This window comes from Myiozetetes cayanensis, unplaced genomic scaffold (genome assembly GCF_022539395.1).
Source record: "Myiozetetes cayanensis isolate MyiCay16 unplaced genomic scaffold, myiCay2020 scf14, whole genome shotgun sequence".
Taxonomy (NCBI): Eukaryota; Metazoa; Chordata; class Aves; order Passeriformes; family Tyrannidae; genus Myiozetetes; species Myiozetetes cayanensis.
This window is the reverse complement of record NW_026087048.1, coordinates 4,948,381-4,971,124: the sequence shown is the minus strand read 5'-3', so window position 1 is coordinate 4,971,124 and position 22,744 is coordinate 4,948,381. Positions and strand designations below refer to the sequence as shown.

Sequence of the window (22,744 nt, the reverse complement as noted above, 5' to 3'; positions counted from 1 at the left end):
CACCTCAGCATCACAGCTCTGGGGGTCTGCCTCACCTTCCCTCTGCAGTCCTGGGGAGAAAAGCAGTCAGAGAGACAAGGAGCTGGGCATTTCTCCTCATCCCTCTGAAAGGGGTGGCAGCAGCTGCTGTGCCCAGGAGCAGCCTCTGCGCTGGCAGCAGCACAGACAACACCTGTGATTCAGCTGTTTTGCCAGTGCCTAAGGGACCAGGCACAAGGAGATGTGTTTCCAGGGTGCAGCCCTGGTTGGAGATGCCCTGCCCAGTGCCCCAGCCCACACCCCATGTGTTCAGCCCTACAGCAGCACCAGGTAGGGACTGTGCAGTGACAGCTCAAGGACCATGGCACCGTCTGAAGTGGATCATTTCAGAGTCAGCCCAGTGGAGGTGTCCATTTAAGGGGTGTTGTTCTGGGAACACTGTGGCAAGCCCAGGAATTAGCTTAATCAGCCCCCTTGGTCTACTGCTATTTCTGCCACCCTGCAGCAGATTTCCTACCCTGAGCAAGAGGTTGGGCTAGATAACCTCAAGAGGTCCCTTGCAACCTGAGTTACTCTAAAAAAAAGCCAGCCTGCCAAGAGCACTGCAGAGGACTAAGAGCCCTCTTACAGCCGTCCCACATGCAGTCACTGCATAAGAAGTCAGCTGGAGATACTTCAGCTGTACAAACAGGCCCAGTGCTCTCTGCTGCCTTGGCCCTGGTGTGACACCCCAATGACAGGTCACCTCACAATGCCACTCCTGGTTATCACTGTGCCCAGGGACAAGACAGCACCACAGACAAACTCAGGCCTAAGGCAGCAGTAGATGCTGAACTCTAGGCCTGTCCCACCAGAGTTGGGGAAGAAGAAGAGAAGGTAAGCATCACTCTTACCTTCTGCTACAGGTAGCCCCAGCACAATGGGAGAGCAGGTCCCAAAGCTGTTCCCCATCCCAGTTCCATGTGGAAGCACTCAGTCCAGCACACACTGTGGAGGTTGCAGTGAAGGTACAGAACCAAAAAAACATCCAAGCCCTCTTCTAGAGAGCTCCTATGTTCCCACCAATGGAGCTGCAGCAGACAGAGCATTTCAGGTCAGCTCTGTCCAGCAAGGAATCATCCCATCTACTACTTAGGTATGTAGCAGTACAAGGGCTGGAGGAAAACCCACCCAAACCATTTCTCTTCTGTCTGGGACAATTTTGGGGATGAATCTTACCCCCAAGGCCAGAGCTTGCACACAATAAAACCACCCTGTTGCTACCTCCAGCATCAGTCACAAAAAGAGTAAGCTACTAGTAGCCTGGGGTACTTGAGAGCCACCAAACAGCAGCTCCAGTACTCTCCTCAGAAGAGAACCCACCTGTTACAGCTCAATTCCAGATGTTCCAAATGTTCTCCAGACCACCACTGGACGCTCTGTGCACTTGGCTGCTCCAGAAGCCACAAACACCCCTCCCTATAGAAGCCAAGGGAAGGGTTTGGGGTGGTGCCCCCCTGCTCCCCCAACACACCTCCAGCACAGTACTGGAGCTGCCCTGACCCACTTCAGTTCTGGCTGGATACAAGCAGAAATGCTGGTTGAGTTTCTGTTCTAGTTACTCCTCTATTTGCATCTTCTGTTTTACAGCATCAGCGCAGATAAAAATAAATCTGTTTTAGAAGAAGCTGCTCAAATGGAAGCTTTAAGAGGTGGATTAAGAGCAACTTCCATTAGAAACCAATTGCAAGCTCACATTTGATACTTCTTTTACTTATTTGATACATATATTTTGTTCTGTTAAGGATCAAATACTGCTGCCACATGAGCAGTGTTGCAGCTATTAAGTGCTTCCCTGCTTCCCACTGCTCAGCACAGCCACTAAGGAATCAGCCCACGGAGCGTGAGCAGCCCTTATGGAAACATACTCAAGGAAAAAGTGCCCATTAAGCACCCACACCAAATGCAGCCTCAGAAAAGCCCAACAAGAGCTGAGATGGCACAGGACAAGCTTTCAGGTACTCCTGGAGTATAAGCACCAAGCAGGAGACCAGGAGAGTCAAGGTAGCTCCCAGTTTTATTCCCTTATGCCATTATCATCCATAAACTCCGCACAGGAAGCACCATCACCACGTTTGTGCTTCCACTACTATTCCCTGAACATCACCAGGCTGTTGGGAAAGCCTGTGTTCCTTTCAAGGCAACAACGGGTATCAAGAATATGGAATTCAGGAACACCACCAAAACTCTGGATACCTGTTTACCTGAACCAGGCACAGGTCCAAGGACAGCAAAAGGTAGTCTTGTCTCCTTGCCCCAGCACCACAACATCAGCAGTGTGAAAGAATCTTTCACTGCATTTTCTAAGCAGACTTCGGCTTAGATCTGAGTGTGTCTTACTCAGATGAAGTGCTTGCTCCCTACACCCAAAGCTCCCCTTTCACTAGAAAGCCAGAGAAACCATCCTTGGGTACTCTAGTGCCAACCTAGTGTTATCCAAATGCTGAGCTCTCCCATCCAGGATGAGCCTCTGAAACATTCCTCTAACACAGGCTGAAGGATTTTTACACAGCCAAGTAGGAATCTGCAGGAGTTGAGGGTACAACTAGGTCTTCTGAAGCCACATGTCCAAAAGACATAAGGAAAACCAGCAGGGAGAGACCTGGACATGAACAAGGGAGAGTTCTATAGAACAGGGTTAGTCTAGCAGCAAATTAGACAGAAGGAGATCTGGGGAATTCCCTCACCCAAATCCTCTGCCCCAAGCTCTGCATCCAAGCACTCAAACTAGCAGCTTGAGGAAGGCCAGCAAATGCCACGGTGGATTTATGAACAGCCACCCCCAGGTTGAGCAGCAACGCTCACCTGGGTGGGTTCAGGTACTTGTCACCACACACAGCATTTGAGGACACTGGACATGTCCAACCTGAAGAAGCAGCTTATGAATACCTCTTGCTGTTCTCAAGAAGAAAGCAGGAGTCCATGACAACAACTGTTCTGCCTGTGCAACAGGTCTTTTCTTTCATCCTTCAGAGGTGTGTTTTCCCTGAAGACTTCAGAGTGATCCGTGCTCAGAGGCCTCTGCTATCTGCCAGGCGACACACAACAACAGACAGCAGCTCCAGCCTAGCAGATTTTAAGCAACCACAGATAAGCAAGCTTGTTGCAAAAAATGAGTTGCTGTGCTCTGGGAAGCAGGAGAACCAAGGGCTGAGAAGATTCAGCAGCATTTCCCTACCAAAGGCAATTTCCTCAGCGAGAGTGACTGGAGCTGCAACCTTGCAGACTGGAGAATGAGACAGCAGTAGCCACCCCACAGAGGGCACGGATGAGGCTGGAGCTGCAGTCTCAAGAGCAGATCCAAGGAAAAGCTCAGATCTGTTGCTGCACCAGCAGCTTTAGGGGCACACAACAAGCAGAGAGGTAGATACAGCAAGGTGCTCCATCAGACACCATCAGAAGAGCTCACCTGCTGGCTTCACCCAGAGACCAACATCCTCTCTGGAAGATCTGATCCTGCTGAAAACACCCTTGCAGTTAGCATTGCAAAGTTTAAAGAGGTAGGTTTTAGGATGATTTCCCAGTGGGAAAGTCTGCTGTCCCACATAGGGACAACTCCCAATGTAGGGCAGGACAGACCAGCCAGACCAAGCAGCTGAAAACCAGCCAGGGAGACCCAAAATCTGCACAGGGATCTGTTGTGCACTGCTGTTTCTCCAGGTAAAAACTGGATCAAGACCCCATTTCCTTGTGCCCCTTGAGGAACAGGGCAGTGAAGGTAAAGGATACCATCAAGGGCAGTCCCACCTCACTGCCTCTTAACCCCTCCCTGCTTTTGCAGAGCAATGAACGAACTCTGAGACCTTAACACATGTGCCTTTGTACTGTGAGGCTACTTTAAAGATAGGGAAACACTGCCTCAAGAAATACAGCCAGGAATGGCAGGACTGGAAGTGTTTAAGGCCAGTTTCCTGCAGAAGTCCCTCCCCAGGCCACAGAGCAGGTTTCTAGGACTTGCTGAAGTATTTGCAGCCTGACAGATCTAGTGGCAGCAGAGGATTTGAGATGCTTTGCCTGCTATGAGACAGCAGTTCAATCCTACAGCCAATAACTACCGGCAGCTCAAGCCTGCAGCAGTTACTGCCTACAGAGAGACCCTCTCTCTCCAGACACCAGGGACTGGCATTGCCTCTGGCACACTCCTCAGGGCTCAGCACATCCTCAGTGTCTTACAGCACCAGGTACAACAAGAAAACTCACAAATAACCCTGCTGGGGTGCAAGGGGCTCAGCAGCCCTTTGGGAATGGGGTACATTGGCAGGACTGGGGCATACAAACCATCCCCGCTGCTCTCCAGTCTTTGGATCAGGCAGGCACCTGATCCCACTGCACCAAGCTGCATGGTGACACCGCCCTAGGAGCACAAGGTGACACTATGTGGGTTTGCAGCCAAAGGTCCTTCCCAGGCTGAGGAAGCTCTGCACTGGCAGAGAAAGGAAAGGAGGTCCCAGCTCATCAGTACTCAAGCACAGCACTGCAGGGGACCACATCAGCAATATTTATAGACTGATTGTTAGCTTTTTTTTTTTTTTGCATTTCCACCCTTCCAGCCACCTCCCTGTGGGTCTGCACAGCTGAGTCACTGCTGGAACCTTCCAAACGCTTGGGTGCCAGCGGCACAACAGCTCTGCTTGGCAGCGCTGGCCCTCCCTGTCCCCAGACACAGCCAAGCACTGCTGCAGCCTCACCTGCTCACAGGACACTCCAATGGAGACCCCAGGCCTTGGGGACAGGCCAGCTACGGCTTCAGCAGCATCCTCACCACATCCTCCCTCTTCTTGTCATAGCATGGCCACCTGGAAGCACCAGCATCTGCCAGCTCCTCAGATCCACACAGCTTTCAGACGCAGAACATTCCCCTGCCACCCGGAGTGTTCCACAGTCTTTCAAGAGATGCTCCTGAACTATAAGCTCTCCCCTCCCAAGGAGCTCCACTGCCAGTCCAGGGTCCTCAGGAAGGAGAAAGGGCTGAGGCTCTTCAGACATGGGAGGTGTGGGCAGCTGAAGCACTACAAAAGCTGTGCCCAGGGACCAGCCTTTAACCTCTCCAGCCAGCACACACCATCTCCAGAGCAGGAGAGTAACAGCAACCCAGACTATCAGCACTCCTTGCCCAGTTGCTGCACAGTTGGGAAGGGAAGGTGGGACAGAGGGAGAAAGCTGTCTCTGAATCATGACACGCCCAGCCATAGGGCAACTGGACCCTCTACAGGGTTGCTGAAGGCCAGAGCCTCCTCTGCGCAAGCAGTACAGCTGCAGTTGGGCAGGTTTTACATCCCAGCCATTCCCCCTTCATGTCCCAACGGGAATACCAGGAGTGAGGAAACAGGCCTCTCCAGCACTGGGTGCCATCTTCCAGCAGCTGTTACCACAGGTTGTTGCAAACATGCAGTGGGGTGCAGATCAGAGCCCAGGGCCGTGCTTGAGAGGCTCAATCCTTCCCATGGCTCTTCCCAGGCCTCTGCGGCAGCAGGAGCTCCAGCACGATGCACTGCAGTCAGCGGGGGCACCTGACACCAGATACACCCTCTGCAAGCAGGGAGGTCACTGGAGCGCCTTCAAATCATCTCCAAATGAACCTTCCTCCTGAAACCAGCAGCCCCTCCACCCTTAGCAGTGGAAGCCCCCCAGCAGGGCCCTGCCAACCCCACTGCCCAGCCTGCAAGGCACAGAGCCCACCCCAGGCTCATGCCAGCACTGCTCACCTGCCTGCCAGAGCACTGCAGAGACATCCGCACCTCTGCCAAGGCTGCCTGGCAGGAAGCTGGCCAAGGGAGCACTGGAGATGGCACAGTGGAGCAGGTAGGGCTGGGACATCTGCACCAAGCGGCTGCCACTGCGTGTGCCAGCCTTGTTCTGCAGCGCTGAGCCTGCAGCTGGGGCTTCAGCAGCAGCAGAGCCACTCACAGGGGTGTCTACCTCCTCTAAGTGTGCTTTTCATCCATTAAAGATCCTGAAAGACAGAGACCAGTAGGGCCCCACCGGCTGCCAACAGCCAGAAGGGGTTCAAACCACATCTCTAAGGCCCCAGGCCAGCCCACTGCACACTAACAAACTTGTTTCTCCCTCTCCTTCAAGGTTTCAGTTGGCAATGAAAGGAGGGCGGACAGGAGTGTGTGGTACTCCCTGGTTCATTAGGGGAAGCCCACAGGACCATGTGGAGGTCTACTCACTGGAGCAGAGTGAGGTTTAATAAAGCTACAGCTGCCTGCTGCAGGCAGAGTCCAAGTGCCTGTGCCAGTGCCCACAGGTAGGCCCCACACCAAGACCTGTGCAAATTAGATGTGCTGTGCTGATCAAGCTGTTCAAACTGTTACCCCACTAGCATGGGGATTTTTGTTGTTGTTATTTTACAACTCATGCAGCAACATTTAGGGTTGTGTCCCAGAAGCTTCTCCTATCCCAAGGGCAGCATCCCCTGGATAGAGGTGGTCAACAGCACCCCCTTGTCTCCCCCCCCAACATCTACATGGGCAAATCCCGCTGCCCAGCCCCCCCAGAAGCTCTCTATATTCCCATGCCTGGGGCCTCTGTGTCACCCCAGTCTGTGCAGCAATGCACTCCCCTTTTAACAAAGCAGCAGCGTGCTGCTATAAAGGGATGAGTTTCTGTAGCAACCAGGCTGAACTTGTACAAACTCTGCCAAAGCACTAGATCTTTCCACGGACTGATACTTGAACGAACACACTACCGTTTGTGAAACTGTTTTTTACAGCCCTAGAAGTCTGGGAAGTGAATTCTTCCCTGTTTTACACCTCTGCTCCAACACCAGGTCAAACGGATGCACTAAGTTTGTGCACGCAGTACCTCTTTTTCTTGTGATTTAACAGAGAAGGTTGGTGTCTCTGAAGAACTGAACCCCACATTGCTCCAGAGGAAGCACCCAGCACCCCAAGAACTCCCCATCCAATGCCAGCTGCAAAAACAGACTAGAAAGGATTGAGGGGGAAGGGCACACCAGCCAGCAGCGTGTGGCTGCCAGCCCACACCCTGCCCATCACGTACGTTTGTGCTGGACCAGAAGAGTTAAAACAACGAGCCATTCCACTGCATCTCCTGCAGCCCACTGCCAGGCACAGCCCGCTATTTCTAGTTGAGCGTGGGAGTGCAGAAGGATCCCTCCAAGTCTCCCACCCAGCCAGTGAGCTGCCAGCTGAAGTTGTTGGGTGCTGGCTGTACCACACCCCACAGCAGTTGGGCAGTGCCAGGGCTGCCAGGACCTTTGCAGTTAGGCAAGGGGGGTCCTTCTGCAAGCACAGCCCCCCCAGCTGCAGAGCTACCTGCCACCAGGGATTTCCTGGGACTGTCGGAGCGAAGTTCAGCCCCACTCCTACCCGGAGCGTTCAGCCTCCTGACACCACACCCCCCACCCACTCCCTCCAGACACAGCAAGAAGGTTTCTCCTCTCCCAGGGAGGGTATTCCTCCACCAGCGTTACAGCTCCAAGCAAAACAACCCCAGGCAGTTCTTGTCTGCAGTGAACTGACAGCAGAGCAGAGGGGGCTGTGGCATAGGCAGCCACAGCCTCCCCAACTCAGTTGCGTTACACAAGCACCACAGGTCGAGAAGCCCCCATGAGCCCCCACCAGCACCCTGTTACACAAGCACATCGCTCGACATTAGCTTGAAACCAGCCAAAAACATACAAGGAATCCAACAACTGTTGCTGCATGTGTCAGCAGACTCACCGGACTGTGTGCTGGTTTGTGCTGCAGCGTCAGAGTCCTGGGTGCTCCAGGGTCTGTCCCACCCTGTCAGATTGAGAGACTGCAGGCCAAGGCACAGATCATTGGTGTCTGGGAGGCCACGGGAAGACTCTTGCGTGGATGTGGGGAAAAGCATCCTGCTTGCCACTGCTTCTTCAGAGTCTTGGATGTCTGCTCAGATGGAGAACAAACAGAAGCTTGAGAGTTCAGGGCTGCTTTTTTTCTTTTTAAAGAAGGAGTTTTTCAAAGCGTTAAGCCCCGAGCCAGGTCTCGTGCTGCTCTGAAGCCACGGCTTCTGCAACCAGCAGTTGCACCCCAAAAGGGAGGGCTACCATATGTCCAGAATCCAGCCCCCCACCCCCCTCAGCCCCTCCACCTTCCTATCCCGTCTGCATTACTGACTGGGTCAGCATGTGACCAGGCTGCTGATGCTTACTGTGCTGACAGTGACGTCACTCAGCCATGCAAGAGAACTGCATCAGCTCTTACAAAATAAAGGTAAGAAGAAAGGATAAGATTTCCCCCGACAGACAAGACGGCAGCAGAAGGAGAGAGGAGCAGCTTCAGTGAATCAGGGGAGGCAGGCAGCACAAAGCAAGGCTCCCCAGCACAGCAGACACCAGGCTCAAGGCAGCAATCCCCCCAGCAACGACGAGAGCAGCAGCAGCGACAGAGCAGACAGTTAGTTTTAGTGCTACCCAGCTCTCCTGTCCCCGCCTCCCTCCACCCACAAAACCCAAAAAACACTTTAGTCCTGGCTAGCCTCCAGCTGCTGGCTCCGATTCAGATCCAATGCAAAGCTTCACAATTCTGCTGGCATAATCTGTTTGGTTCAGCCTGGCCACTGTGCCTCACTGACTCGGCATTGTTTACCCCTGAGTAACAAGGATAACCTTCAACCCCCGCTACCCAGAGAGCAGCCCATTATCTCGGGTCCAGCCTGAGCAGGCACATCCTGCTGGTACAGGAGGAATAGGACCGGCCGGACCCATTTCACACCAGGAATTTTTCATGGCCTGTTTACCTTCCGCCCGCCTGGTCCTCCCTTCCAAGCCCTCCCCTCCCTTGCAGGGTGTTCACAAGCCTACTGGTATTGGAGACACCGGATTCTTGCCTCAGTTTAAGCCTGTGACAACAGCCTAAGGAAACACAGCAGGTTCATAGTCTGAGAATTCCAGTTTAACGCAGGGATCTGGGGGCTGATGAAACCACAAGATGCTCAGCTGTGCTACCCAAAATCTGAGTCAGAGGGCATTTATAAGCCAGCTCCAAGCAGCAGCAGCTGTCTCCTCCTCCTCCCCCTGCCCCCACAGCCTCCCACGGTGCCATCAGATGTACACCTCGCTCGCACACACCGCTCCTGGCTCTTCCGCGGGCGCTGCAGTCACTCCAGCCTGTCACGTTATCCCTCACGTGCAGTCCGCCCCAGCCATCCCAGACAGCCTGACAGCATTCCTGGCCTCCTTTTCCACAGCCACATCCCGTGCCACTCGGATGCCCAGGAAGAGGTTGGTGGCAGTTGGGTACTCTACGCGTGACAGGCCACTGATGCCATCAAAGGGGGGATCCAACTTCATCCCATGGTGATTTGGGGAGTGCCGGCATTCCCAGATCCCAGCAAGGAGGCTGTGGCACCACAGGCAGGATCAGAGAAGCTACAACCATACCTGTTGGCAGTATTCTACCTTCCCCCTCTCAGCTGCAGCCTCCTCCACAGCACTCCACCAGGATAGCACCCACCGAGGTGTTTCCTACTCCTAGTAGTACTAGTACAAGCTGTAGTGCCAATTCAGTCACATTGCTACCAAACACTTGTAACAGCATCAGCTATTTCTCTGGCAGCATCACACTGCATTTCCAGCAGGGCATTTCACTGCATCAGTTCCTCCTGGAGCCTTTGGATTGCTTGTTTTGGACACAGGGAGGAGAGGACACGGCACAGTGCTCAGACAACTCAGTTCCCACAGCAACCACAACTTGCCCATATGAATATGCAATATCCCTGCATTTATGAAAATGCACAAGTGCTGTGCTCTTGCCCAGATCCCAGACATCCCAGGTAGCAGAAAATTCCCAACACTTTAAGGACCAGGATCGTGCTAGGACTCAAAAGGTTGATTCCCACCAAGCTTCATTTTCTGGGAAGCATGGACACAGTACTGACAGGCAATGCAACTTGAATCCAAACAGCTTGGAAGAAAGAGACTACTGAAGAAATAAGGAAAATAGGGAACAAATTTATCAGCAACAGGAAGCACTCATTCCACAGCATCCATCCACATTCTCCCTCACTTATCTGCATTTTTCAGGAAATAAGCTGTTTTGTTTAATCAAACCAAATCAGATTCAAATTCAAAAGATCCATGATTCCCTCTGATTACTTCAATCCACAATAAAGACAAGCTCCCTGCAATCCAGTTACAGCTTTAACTGGCCAGGTACAGAGCAGAATTCACTTAGATAACCAGCAGCTTTTAATTAGACCTTTTCCCATCAGAAGCAAACAGCCAGCACAAGTCTGCTCCTCCTTTAACACTCCCAGCCAGGCTGAAAGATGGATACAGGTCATCCAGGAAAAACACCAACTTAAAAGAGAATTTAAGCAGATTTCTGGAATAGTTATTTTTAAAAGGCTAGAGTCTGGAAATTTGTTACAAAGTAATCAAGTGCTGTAAGCAGACAAAACTAATCACATACTAGAGCAGAAAGAATTAAATTTCCAACCAAAAAAAAAAAAGTCTAAAGAGTCATAACCTCAAGTTATTCATAGCTAAACACCTACCAAATACTAAATAACTTCACTTTACAACCTGACATGGCCCAACCCAAATGCTCTGCTGCAGATTTTTCCAAAGTCCAACCACCAGCACAAGTCTTTCCAACCTGGATTTTTCCCTGGAGTTGCCACTGGAAGCCAACCATCCTGGCAGAGGGAGCTGTGCTGCCCTGGGCTCGTGCCCGAGCGTCTGGGAGAGACTGAGCTGCCACCTCCTGAGCCGGTTCGGTTTGATTTCAGCAGCATCACAAGATCAAAGTCCTCAGTGAAACGCTCCCTCACTGGTCTCGGAGCAGGCGGCTCTCCTGGCTGACGTGCTGCTGCCTGTCCAGGAGATCCCTGGAGCCAGGACATGCTGCAGCACAGGCCGGACAGCTTTCCACATCACCACCCTCGTGGAAAGCTGCATTTTCCGGGCTTCAAGGGTCAGCGTTGGATTTAAGACATTCCAAAGGCTTCTTAGAGGAGAGGATCTCCAGAGCTCAGTTCTCACCTGCAGGCAGGGACAGCTCCCAGCACCTGACCCCACCCCTGCCCGCCATCCCCATTCTCACCAGTTTAGGCAGGGTAGCTTCCACACAGGAAACTGGGTTGGGGAGCTCATCTGGTTAAAACCAAGCCACAGGGAGTTAGTTTTAAGCCTAGCTCATTCCCCTGATCTGGTATGCAGCGTGGCTGCACCAACCAGGCATTTGAAACAGCAAAGTATTTAGGAAATTACAGCGTAAGCCTGAATGGGAATGACACACAGAGCCTGGCAGAAGATGGGATCCACAGGCAGGTTGTGGCAGGTGGGTTAAGAGAACAGGAGGAACAGGAGAGAGGTTAAGAGAGCAGCATGATTCAATCTCCATCACACAGCAGCAGCACCCGTGTGCCATCAGACACTCCTGAAAGGGGATGCTTCAACCAAGCATAAAGATGTTCGTATCTCTGAGCCTTCCAAACCCAGGCCACCCACAAACCCAGTTTAAAATTCAGCAAATGGAATTTATCTTAAAAACTGTTCCCTACTTCCTCTGGACTTTCTCAGAATGGTTAAACAAACATGAACCAAACAAACTAGATCCCACTCCTACTACCTCCACTGCCAGGAAGAGCTCTCCCTTTGCTCCCACAGGTTGGTTTCCAGCAGAGCCTGAATATAAAGAGAGCCCCTCTATGAACGAGGCCCCCTAGTGTTGAAGGCAGGGGAAGGATAAGCCCAGATCAGCTGTAAGCTCTGTTCACTGACAAAACCTGACTAAGGTCAAACTTCCAATCCAAATCCAGACAAGCATGAGGCAAGGGGAGCAGTTCTGCAGCCTTCGGATGACAAATGGGAAGGCAGTTGGCAGCAGCAGCACTGCTTTTCCTTTCACACCTCTTTACGCCTCCAGTCGTAAAGGCTGGGAATTGCATCCCTGAAAATTAAGCCTCTCAAGTGCGTTTTGCACACAAGAAAAACAAATATCAAGTATAAGCTTTTAGAGGATCAGCCATTTGTATTCCCAAAGTACAGTGGAGATCATCAGGGACCTAGAAAAGCACTTGTTAGTCATAAACATACAAGTTATAAGAGGTTTATCTGAAACACAACTAAGCATCTCCCCTCTAATCTGAAGATTTCCTCAAGTGGAGACACTTGCTGCTGTGTGACCTGTTTCCCAGCCAGATGAAGGAGTCTGCCTTATTCCATAGTGACAAACACTTCAACAGCTGGTAAACAGCTAACTCAGAAACCAAGGAAGAGACACTGCAACAATCTTGTTGCTCTACCTCCCTCTTCCAGGAGTAAGAGAGGCCATCACGTAAGTACAGCACCAAAACCTGAGTGATAGAGCTCAGTACATCAGGAAACTGCTGGATCTTCAGGAACACCACTCACTTTGTGACCACTGCAGAGTGCAACAGTTCCAGGCCAAGCACCTGCTCTCTGCACAACACTAATCTGCTTCAAAAACTATTTACTACTGTCACATTCCTAGTACAGAAAAGCATCACACCCACTTAGATAAAGACTTGTACACACAACACTTGAAATCCAAAGGCTGGGACCACAGGCAGTAGGTGTGCTCCTCTCCTGGGGCACGGGTGTGGCATGTCACTATTCCAGATGTGTGCCTGGCATCCAGTGTTCCTTTGGGGCAGGCAGAATGGTTCTGAGCTGCCAGCTCCAGCTGATCTCCTGCTGACACTCTGCCTCAGGACCTTGGGAACCCCACACACTACAGGTAAGGAGAGCTACCTTTTGGGTCTCTGCATCCTACAGCCTTTTGTTCCCTGATCTCAGACCATACACATCAGGTCAGCTGCATCCAGTGCTGTCTGGCACCTTTCTTCAAGGTTGCAGGGCAGGGAAGAGCAGAGGAATTTACATTCCAGTATCAGAGACACTTTTTGGATGGTTAAATGAGTGATAGATCATTAACTGACTGCAGTTAAGAGCAAACAGGAAGCCAATTTAGTCATCAGCCAGTCTGGGTTTGCATTTGTCCTTCAGTTTTCCTTAAAAAAAGCAGCCACTGAGAATCATTAGGACCTGATGGGCCACAACTAACAGCCTTTAAGTTTGGCACCTGAAGCCACTCCCATCCACAGGAAATCATTTAAGCATCTCCCATTTCTTCACAAAATGGACTGTCAAGTTATACCAAAATAATGGCTGCTTTGTCTCTGTTAAATGAGTAGAGCTTAACAAAAGGAAGATCAATGCAGCTGGGACATTTGGTGGCACCTATAATTCTTTAAGGTTCTTTCTAAGCCAGCACTGCCTTCAGTTGAAGCCAAAGCCAGGCATGCAAAAACTCAACTGGGAGCTTTACTCCTAGTTCTACTTAGGCTTGAAGTTGTGCCTACAGAACAGAATTATTTCAAAAGCTAGTTTAGTATTTAGGGGTTTTTCTTAACCAAATCTGGTAGCAGCACCTTCTACAGCAAGTCCCAGCTTTAAAGCCTGGCAAACAAACGACCTGCTGCATCAGGAAACCGGCCTTGCTCAGATCCTTATTCAGACCAGTGAAGAACATGCATAGCAGTTTTAAAACCACATTCCCTTCAAAGCAGCTGCTCAAGGACAAGCAGCATTCCAGTAGGAGATGTTGACTCCCACCTCTGTCAAGGCCAAGTTTTTTCTCCCACCTCCAACACCAGGCTAAAAGGCTGAAGTCTGCACTGAGGAGGTTCTGCCTTTCTCTAGAGATGACTGAAGCAGCCTGACAGGCAGGTGTTCAGAGCACTATGATCCTGTCCCAGAAGCCACCAGACAGGTTCTACAACGACAGCTCTCCCCACACTCCTGTACTGTACCCCAAAGTTTGGGAAAGCAGCCTGAGCCTGGTGCTTGGGAAGCTCCTGGAGCAGCCCCCCTGCAACCTCAGAGGTGGTGGTCAGGCTGAGCATGATGATTCTGATGAGGCAACCATGTTCACCAAGGATTATCAGCAGCTGCAAACTGATCTTTACAGAGACTAAACATTAGGTACAACAACCTGAGCCTCCAATGGCAGTCCCAATTCTGCCTGGATGGGGATAACACTCCAGTTGTGTGGATCCCAGAGCGCTGAATCAGCCTGTCCTCTCACATTGCTCAGACTGCGGCTGTACTGATCTCATTGTGCACCCAGGAAGCTGTCCCCACACGTGTTTCCCCAATAGCATTAGTGAAAGGTCATGAACTTCTGCCATCCCTTCTCCACCACGTGTAATCCTCTTAATGCTCAAAGGGCCTTCTTCAACACAAGTCCAAGCCAGGATAAATTTAGTTTGACCTGAAGATGACAACTGAAAAGCTTGAGGGACCACAAACAGATTCAATTTCAAGCTTTAACACTGCTGGAATAAAATCTCTTCCCTAAGTTCTCTCATTAAAAGAGTTTTAAGTTGTAAGAAGAGTCCTTTCACCTGTTATACCTACTATAGTTATGGTGGACCTCCAGGCTCATTAAGCCTGGTCTGATAGTCTAGCCTAACTCAAGTACACCAGTTTTTCCTGAACAAAGTAGAAGTGCCACAGGCTCAGGAATTCTTCAGAAGTGACTTGACTTGGAGCAGTGACAAGACACTACAAAGGATCTCTGCTCTGTTGGTCACCTACCCAGAAGCCAGGCTCACAGAAGGCAGGATATCCTTGTTCAAGGTCCAACAGCCGGTTCCAGGCTAAACCATCTGCCCAGGGCAGCAGGCAGTTAGCTATATTATATTCTGAATTTCAGTGCTCAGCTATACAGCCATCAGATGTGACTTTTTGCACAACCTAGGCCAGGGTCTAGGTGCCAAAGCATCTCCCCATTTATGGATTGCAGATGTCCCAGGATTCACATCCTTGCTAGCAGTGCCAGCTTTCTCACGAAGACTCTCACTAGCAATCCATTAAACAGTAAGAGCAGCACTTCTCAGCTCCAGACACAGGACACAGCTTGCAGAGCTGCTGCATTCAGGCCCTTGGTCCCAGCTCCAATACTGAGGAAACAAGGCTGGGACTGCAGGAGACCCAAAGCTCTGTGCTGCTGATGTTCTGGCAGGTGCTGACTCATCCACCAACTTACACCTGGTAACTGCTGGCCCAGGTTGTTCTTGGTTACCAGTCTCCCCTACAGCCCAGCGGCACCTTCATATTTCCACCAGCTGAAATGGTGAGGGCACCCAAGGCAGCCACTCCCCAGACCTGGCTCAGCAGCACCCGGTATCCTTTGGGAAGTGAAGAATTCTTTCCTCACACAACCACAGCCATTTGTGCTGCTGCACACAGGATTCAGTACAAGCTAAAAGCCTGATGTCAGGGCAGCTACTGCTGAGCAGGGCCCCTACCCTGGTCCCCAGGCTGCACGGGTGGCTGTGCCAGCACTCACTGGGGAGAGACACTGGCCTCAGCTGCCACAGCAGGAACGCAAAAAGTTGTTTGGGGTGTCCCCAAAGTCCAACTTCGGTTTCCCTGTAGCAAAAATAACATTTGCAAGAGGGAGACTCCCTTTTGTACATGTAAGTCCCACTGCACTTGCCCTACAAGGCATCTTTAACAAGAGTTACTCACTCATCACCTGAAACATAAGCAGTTTAATATGGCTGAAGGGAAATTCGGTGTTTCCAGACAAGGCACCACCTCTCAGTAGCTTCACACCAGGAAAGACTCTCCACTGCAGACATCCCTAAGAAACACCACAGGAACAGACAAAGCAAGCAAAGATTCACAAGCAGCAGGTCAGTAAGCAGGTCCATTTCAGTGCCAGGCAAACACCCCCATTCCTCTGAGAAGAGTTCTCTGTCTAGAAAGCAGCACTGCAAATTAAAATTGATGTGCCAGCTCTAAGCCCAGAACTAACCCACAACTTCACAGGATGAATCCTGTCATAGAAGGTGGAGACCATTCCCCATCAACCAGGTTAACTTCGGCAAGTAAGCTGAAACTTAATCAGGAAATACCCTGAAAATGTTCTCTGATGCTATGAAATATTCCCATTCCAAATGGAATAGGAAGGGCTACAGCTAAGATTTCTATAAGACAGTCAGAAACAACTCTTTCATGAACTCATTGTATGGAGATAAAGGAAAATACTTTGGTTTATTCCTCCCTTATGCTTGCAGATCAGATACAGCACTGACTCCTACTGTGCCAGGGGACAAAAAAGGTCAAACCAGCTCAGTCCAACAGCAAATCTCTAAAATTGCACCACTAACCACACTACTGACATGAGTTAGTTATCATTCACTACTCAGCTGCTCAGGAGTAGCCAGCACATCCTCCAGTGCCACTTTAGCACACTTCAAGCACTGCTGGCCATAGATCCGGCCCTCAAAGACAAAGGGATTCACTTCCTCTGGTATTTCTGCAGCGCCAGCACGGGATCACATGGCCAGATCAGCCCCTGGTCCACGGTGCTAAGCCTTTCAAATACCCAGGAGATTAAGCTGCACTGGAAGTCATCTGGTAGCAGTCATTTCACTGGCCCAGAACAAAGTTACACTGCACAGGCATCAAACAGACCCACAGGGTGACGAGACACCTGTTTGGAGCTTTTCTCCACACATGCATCTGATAAAACTTGGGTTTATCCATGAGCCCAAGCCAACCTTGTCTCCAAGTGACTGCAGAGAAAGCTGCTCTGCCCACAGCAGCCTGCAAGGTCACCAGCTGGGGAGGTTTAGCCCTTTACTTCCCACTTTGTTTTGGGACATCTCCAAAGGGTCGGTTTGTTTCCAATAATGGCTGAAATGTTTACTGACCCTATAATTCAAAGGCTAGAGAGAGGCAAGAGCAATCTCTTTCGAGTGCTCAAATCCCTGGCACAAGTACTGTTGCTCGTTGCTTTGGCAAGAGGAACATGAGGCACAGGTACATTTACTGGCAGACCTGGGCTGCTGCAAAGGGACAAAAGTACGTCCTTCACTTGGATAAAAGTAAGACAGAGGCAACGCTCTTTGCTTTGGCACAGAATTTCTGTTTTGAAGCAGCAGAACATACCTACCCCCCTCAGCCTGGAGGAAACAAGACCTTGCAGCACTGATTTCATCACACCAGGCTTGCTTTGCAGGAAGGTCTGCACCCACCTGTGCTGCTTTGGTGTGCTCTTAAACACAGGTTAACTGACCTGTGGCAAACATGGTTATGTAAAATTCTTTTGAAATTTTAATGTATGCAGCTAATCAGCTTCGCCAACCCTGCGAGCAGATGAATCCTGCCTCCAGGAGAGGCAGGCTAAAGCACTCTGCTGGAATCATCCACACCAGGAGTTGGCAGGTCAGGCAGCAAGTGCTCACATCCTGCCCACACAGTGACCTGCAGCATCACAGGGAGGCAAGCAAGCCTTCCCAGGCACCTTCACACTGCCGGGGAATACACGGGTTATTTATTTCAGGCACACAAGAGAAGCATCTCAGCACCAAAAAAGCATTAACCCTGACTCCAAGCACCTCTGATCACAAGAACATGCCAGCACCCACCCCACGAACGGTAACCACCACCACCACATATACACTAGGTCCCACCAAGTGCCTCCCCACTTTAGCCCTCTTCCATCCCAGCCACATCCCTCACCTGGCAGGGTGTCACATTTGCTTTTTGTGACAGGTGTGGTGCAGACTCCACTGAAATCCAAGGAGTTGTCCAACATGGCATTTATTCGGCGGAATATATCTGCATTGCTGCAAGTGGAAAGTGCAGGGGCATTCGGGCTATCCCAGCAGTCTCTGATGCTCCTCCCAGGATCTTCCTTCTGGTAAAAGAACAAGTATTTGTGTCAAATAGGCAAGTACTCAGCTTTCGACACGTTGTGGAAAGCTGGAGTGCCTCCAATACTCACATTAGCTTTCGCTCCAGATCTTAGCAACACTCAAGCCCAATTCTTGGCATTGAAGAAGCAGTTAAGCAAACGGGTCAGCAATTTGTCAGCAATGCACATCGAAGCAGACTGCCTGCCACACACAGGTACCAGGGATGGGCTTGAACAGCCACAGCACCCGAACCAACTGGGTTGTGAACACAGTTCCCTGCTGATGTTCTCCATCACAACACTAAAGCAGATCTGGTAACAGAGCCACACGCCTTATCCCGAGAATCAGCTCCTGACATTGGGGAACAGGGACTCATGGGAACAGGGACATAGCTCATGGTCAAGGCAGACACCACAAAGAACCACAGTAGCTTCTATGCACAGCAGAGGACAGCAGGGCTCACCCCCCCACCCGCGTTAGAGTTCTCAACAACATCTTGGAATGCTCCTAGTCAGTAGCAATCACCTCACAAAATAGGTTTGCAGAAAAAGAACGCAAAAACATTGCTTCCCAGCTAATCAAACAGCCCCAAAGGAAAGGCAGAGGATCAAATCCTGATCTTCCCTTCAGGCTCCTACACACAAAGGAGGTTACCCCAAACCAGCTCTGCTTTAGCACAACCCTCCATGGGCACGGATCCACCAGCACCAAGGTTTTGGGACAATCCTAAACAAGGATTACCTCTTGCAAAGCTTGTGGATGGGAAGGCTCAAACCCCTCCTGCTCCCTGGTGCCGGTCCAGAGAACCAGGAAGAGCAGATGCTTCCCCGTCCCTGCTCACAATCCGCTGACTTCTAGACTCGTTGGGAAGCAGCTGCACCACATTCAAGCCTCTGCCAATCTAAAAGCCGCTAAACACGATCTCTCTCAGCATTTTTGGGCCGACGGCATCAGCTTTGTTTGCCCGCCATCCAAAAGCCTGCAGAACTCTGCTAAGCAATCGGTATCTCCGGCAATTAAGACCCGCGTTAAAGAGAGGAGCAGGAAGGCACAACCCCGCCAGTCCTGGCCTCCGGAGCAGAATCCTGGCTATTAAGCAAATCAAGTTAAAGAACTGAACCGCAGCGAGGCTGGTAAACGAGCCTCTGTTCCTCCAACATATGCCGAAGCTCTAAATTGGGCCATTTGTACTTGTCAAGAAGACATTTAATACAGGCACCACCTTCTGGATGTGTTCCTGCAAGTTTCGGGCCTCACTTACCCCACAGTTTTGCTTCACTCGCAAGCAAGTCTGAAGCGCCGAGCTGGTTTTACTTCCAAATGACCCCCTGGTCATCTTTCAGGAGGCAGGTCTAAACCGACCTTCAGGCGGAGAAGGCAATTTTAGCCCGGCCCATGCCTGGAACTTGTATTACCTCGTCATTAGGAGCAGTTTTACTGCCATAATGCTCGATCTGACAGTTTTCTCCACACCCCCAACTATTTAGCTAAAAAGCAAACAAAACCCAGTCCTGGAAGCAGCAGGAATAAGCTACTGCATAGTCAACTCGCACGCTGCCTCCTAGCGGGACCTGAACAATTGCTGGAGAACTACAGCCCATTTAGGACTATTAGCACCTTTTCAGCTCTGAGGGCTGAGATCTTTGGTTATTGAAACGCTCAGCCCAACCCCAGACAAGGTCCCGGGACTCTGCGGGAGCATTTCCAAGAGTGGAACAGGTACGGCTGAAAGCGAGCTGCAGGCTGAAGGAACAGGCAGAGGAAGCTTAAGTCATCTTTATAAGAAGCAGCTGGAGTATAGAAGCTCAATTTACAAAAGCATTGCCAGTCGTCTTTAATAAAAAGAAGTGCCGCATCAGGCTGCCTTGGCACAACTGTGGAACTCCACATTCTACTCCTGTTCCTGCTAAAGAACCACTTCCACCGGGAGGCAAAGCTTTTCGCTCGGAGTCTGTGCTAGCGAGACAAAACAATCCCGAGCGGCGAGCCGAGCACCCCACCCATTCCTGCTCGTTTAGTCTCTGACGCTTCCCACAACTGGCTACACCAGTCCTGCTCCAAATAGGAGCAGAAACCAGCAAGAGCACAGCCAAGGCTTTCCACAAAAATCCCTTCCACTACAGAGCTTTTAACCTTAGACTGTCAGGGGTCTCCTTGAGATAGTGTAAACATCCTGGACACAGGGAGCTGGCACCCAGCCCCATGCAGGAAGGGGATCGTGGCTGACTCTCCTCCCTCAACCCCTAAAATAAAGCTATTCTGCAGGTCTTCAGAGCACGCAGGGATCAAACCACCCCCAACAGCCTGGATAGGGCGGTGGAAAGAGTTTGCAACGCGTAGCCAGAGAATCCACCCAAGTCCTTTCTTCTCGGAAATAAACCAAATATTTCCAAAGCATACCAGAAACACCGAAGTCCAACTCTGAGGCTGTGTCCTCAGAGTCAGCCTCCTTGTGGAATCCCTCCATTAAGACAAGCGCTCCGGAGCCCAGCTCAGATTCGCTTTCCCTACTCCACCTTGAAGTATTTGGCAGCGCTGCCTCTCCAGAGTTCCCTGGAAGTCCTTCACGCGGCAGATACAAACTACAGCTACAGTCCACGCCCCATCGATCCCCGCTGCTCCTAGAGGCACTAGTCCAGCAGCAGTGGTGGGTCCTTCTGCGGGCCCCAGCAGTGACCAGGCATAATGTGAGACACACCAAGGTGTAACCAGGGACCCAACAGACATTCTCAGCCATTCCACCCATCTACAGCTCACAATCCCAACCCAGAGAAGCAGACAATTTTACCAAGTCGATCCAGACGACAGGTGCTTTAAAGCCACCAGGAGTCAGACACCACTTGCTGACACCTGTTAAGACACCCACTGTCTGTTTAAGAGCTGCGAGTTTCTAGGGAAGTTCCTGGATCACAAACGGAGGAGAGGGGGAATTCAGTTCCCTGTAGCAGGCATGGCACCACAGAGCAAATAATGCTAAGGCTGCACGTTAAATCACAGTGGCCGAGTTAGGACACAGACAAGATGAAGCTCAGGCAGGAGTGCAGTCCTCTGTACCCCGGCTCAGCAAAGACCCTATGTCCAAGCGGAAAAATTCATCCCCAGAGCACAAGGAGGGCACTGTCAGGCTCCAAATACCTCTAGCAGTCCAAACAAGACACACTGGAGTGAGAAAACAAGCCCCAAAAAATGGGGAGGAGGAGTTTCCCCCTCCCTCAGAGTAATACAGACACCACCAGCAAGTCTTACCACCGCGGCAGAGAGCTCCTGTTTGCTGGCTGTGCATCGTGAAGGTGGCAGGCCCCTGGAGTTCCCAGCCCACCAGCCCCAAGCCAATCCCACAGCTTACCTGCAGGAGGTCCCACTCCAGGCACCACCTGCAGCACTCAGTGTTGCTGGGACAAGACACACCTGTGCAGCAAAACCCACCGAAGCTGTCCAAGGCAAGTGGAAATGAAGGCACCTCCACAGCCCCAGACACACCTGCAGGAAACCTAGAGATAATGAAATCCCTGGGCTAGGCAGAACCTGCAGCATCACAACAGCGCTGGCATAGGATTAGGATATCCTAATCCTTAGGGAAGTCATTAAACACAGTCTGGCTGCCGGTATGGCCAAGATGTGCATTAGCTCCTGGGGATGCGATGGAGCAGGCAAGGCTCATCCACCTCAGCTAAAACGCTGCCTTTACTTTTTATATCTTTCCTAGAAATCCCACCTGGGCACCACCATCTTGATGCCCGGAGGGTTTGCTGTACCTATAGCTACAGCCAAGAGGGCCTTGAATCCCCAGACAAAAATTTGAGATGCTGTTAAAATGGTGCCAGTCTCAACATAACCAGGTCAAGATGGCTCCATACTTCAATGAAAGGAAGCTCTAAAAACCCTTTTTTAGTGGTGTGTTTTGCTTCCCAAGCTGAAGTCAGTTACACTCATGGCAAAACACAACAGTGGTGTAACTGTTTCCACCAAACACACTCCCACCCCGAGCTCATCTCAAATAGGGTTCAGCAAAGCTGCACCAGCGCTCCCACTATCAGCAAGGCTGAGCTTAAGGAGCTGTTGCAGGGTTCACTGTGCAAAGACATCTTGGACACAGCTGGCTAAAATCAAAACTGGAAGGGATTTTGATGGTCTTAATTCACAGGGGAGCACTGACTTCGGGACAACACCACTTTTGCCAAAACTCTGGTTTTTAAAAGACAATTCCCTGTCAAGACAGCTACTTCTTGGTTTCGTGTTTTTTTTTTTTTTTTCTTAGAGCAAAACATTTTGAAGCCATCACTCAAACAGCCTTGTACACAAGCAATACCCGCAGTTGCCTGTTGCGGCATATTACCCAAGCTGAATAAGGTTTTAATTGGTTTAGGGAAACTTTCAGTCGAGACACACTGCAGCAAAACGACAGGCTCCTGAAGCTCCTCACAAAGCCCAGCTCCCGCCCCTGTGCACCGCTGTACCTGCAGCCCTTCAGCAGAGCTCCAGGTGCCAGCACACACCTTGTTAGCCCATCACACGGGCAGCCACATCGAGCGTTAATTGCTTTCAGCTGGGGAATAGCGAAGGGTAAAAAAACCCTTGTTTTTCAAACTTGTCTCTAAGTTGCCTTTGCCCACACAGTACACGTAGGGACAGAGCCTCCTGGGTCACCAACAACAGCCAGACACTACATGGAGCTGACAACACCTGCTTTGACAGTAAAGCAGCAGCTTTATTCACTTCACACGCTAAAAACAGCGGTTCAGAAGCACATAGACCTACCGCTTGCAAGAGCAAATACCCCCCTCTAGCCAAAACACACCCCCACCACCCAAACCAGAGCTCACTACCTCCATCCCAGCCTCAGCCCCCTAAAAACCCAGGATGAGGGGAACAGCAGGCACCACTCGCTCGCCGGACTGGGAGCTGGCGTCCCGCAGTGTTTCCCTGAAGGCAGCTCGGGGCAGCTGACGGGTTCCCTGAGGCTGAGCTCCCTCAGAGCCCCGGGGGTACCTCGGCAGCGCGACACCCTCGAGGAGATCCAAAAGAAAAGGGGAATGCCATCCAGCGCTTAGCACAG

General features: G+C 51.0%; 1 protein-coding gene across 7 annotated transcripts in view; it reads right to left on the bottom strand.

The window, feature by feature from the left end:
* CPEB1 (cytoplasmic polyadenylation element binding protein 1) overlaps nucleotides 1-17,685 on the bottom strand; it is a 33,553-nt gene extending 15,868 nt beyond the window's left edge. Inside the window, exons 1-2 of one of the 7 annotated variants that reach the window (XM_050309659.1) lie at nucleotides 17,513-17,685; nucleotides 7,707-7,895 (exon numbers count right to left, since the gene is read on the bottom strand). In XM_050309659.1, the coding sequence (XP_050165616.1) occupies nucleotides 7,707-7,895; nucleotides 17,513-17,588 (265 nt within the window). In that variant the 5' untranslated portion in view covers nucleotides 17,589-17,685. Of the gene's footprint in view, nucleotides 1-7,706; nucleotides 7,896-8,160; nucleotides 8,430-8,748; nucleotides 8,770-8,838; nucleotides 8,857-17,512 lie in introns of those variants that run through there. The other 6 variants (XM_050309660.1, XM_050309654.1, XM_050309658.1 and 3 more) reach the window with 6 other exon arrangements.
* Between the last annotated feature and the right edge of the window lie 5,059 nt (nucleotides 17,686-22,744).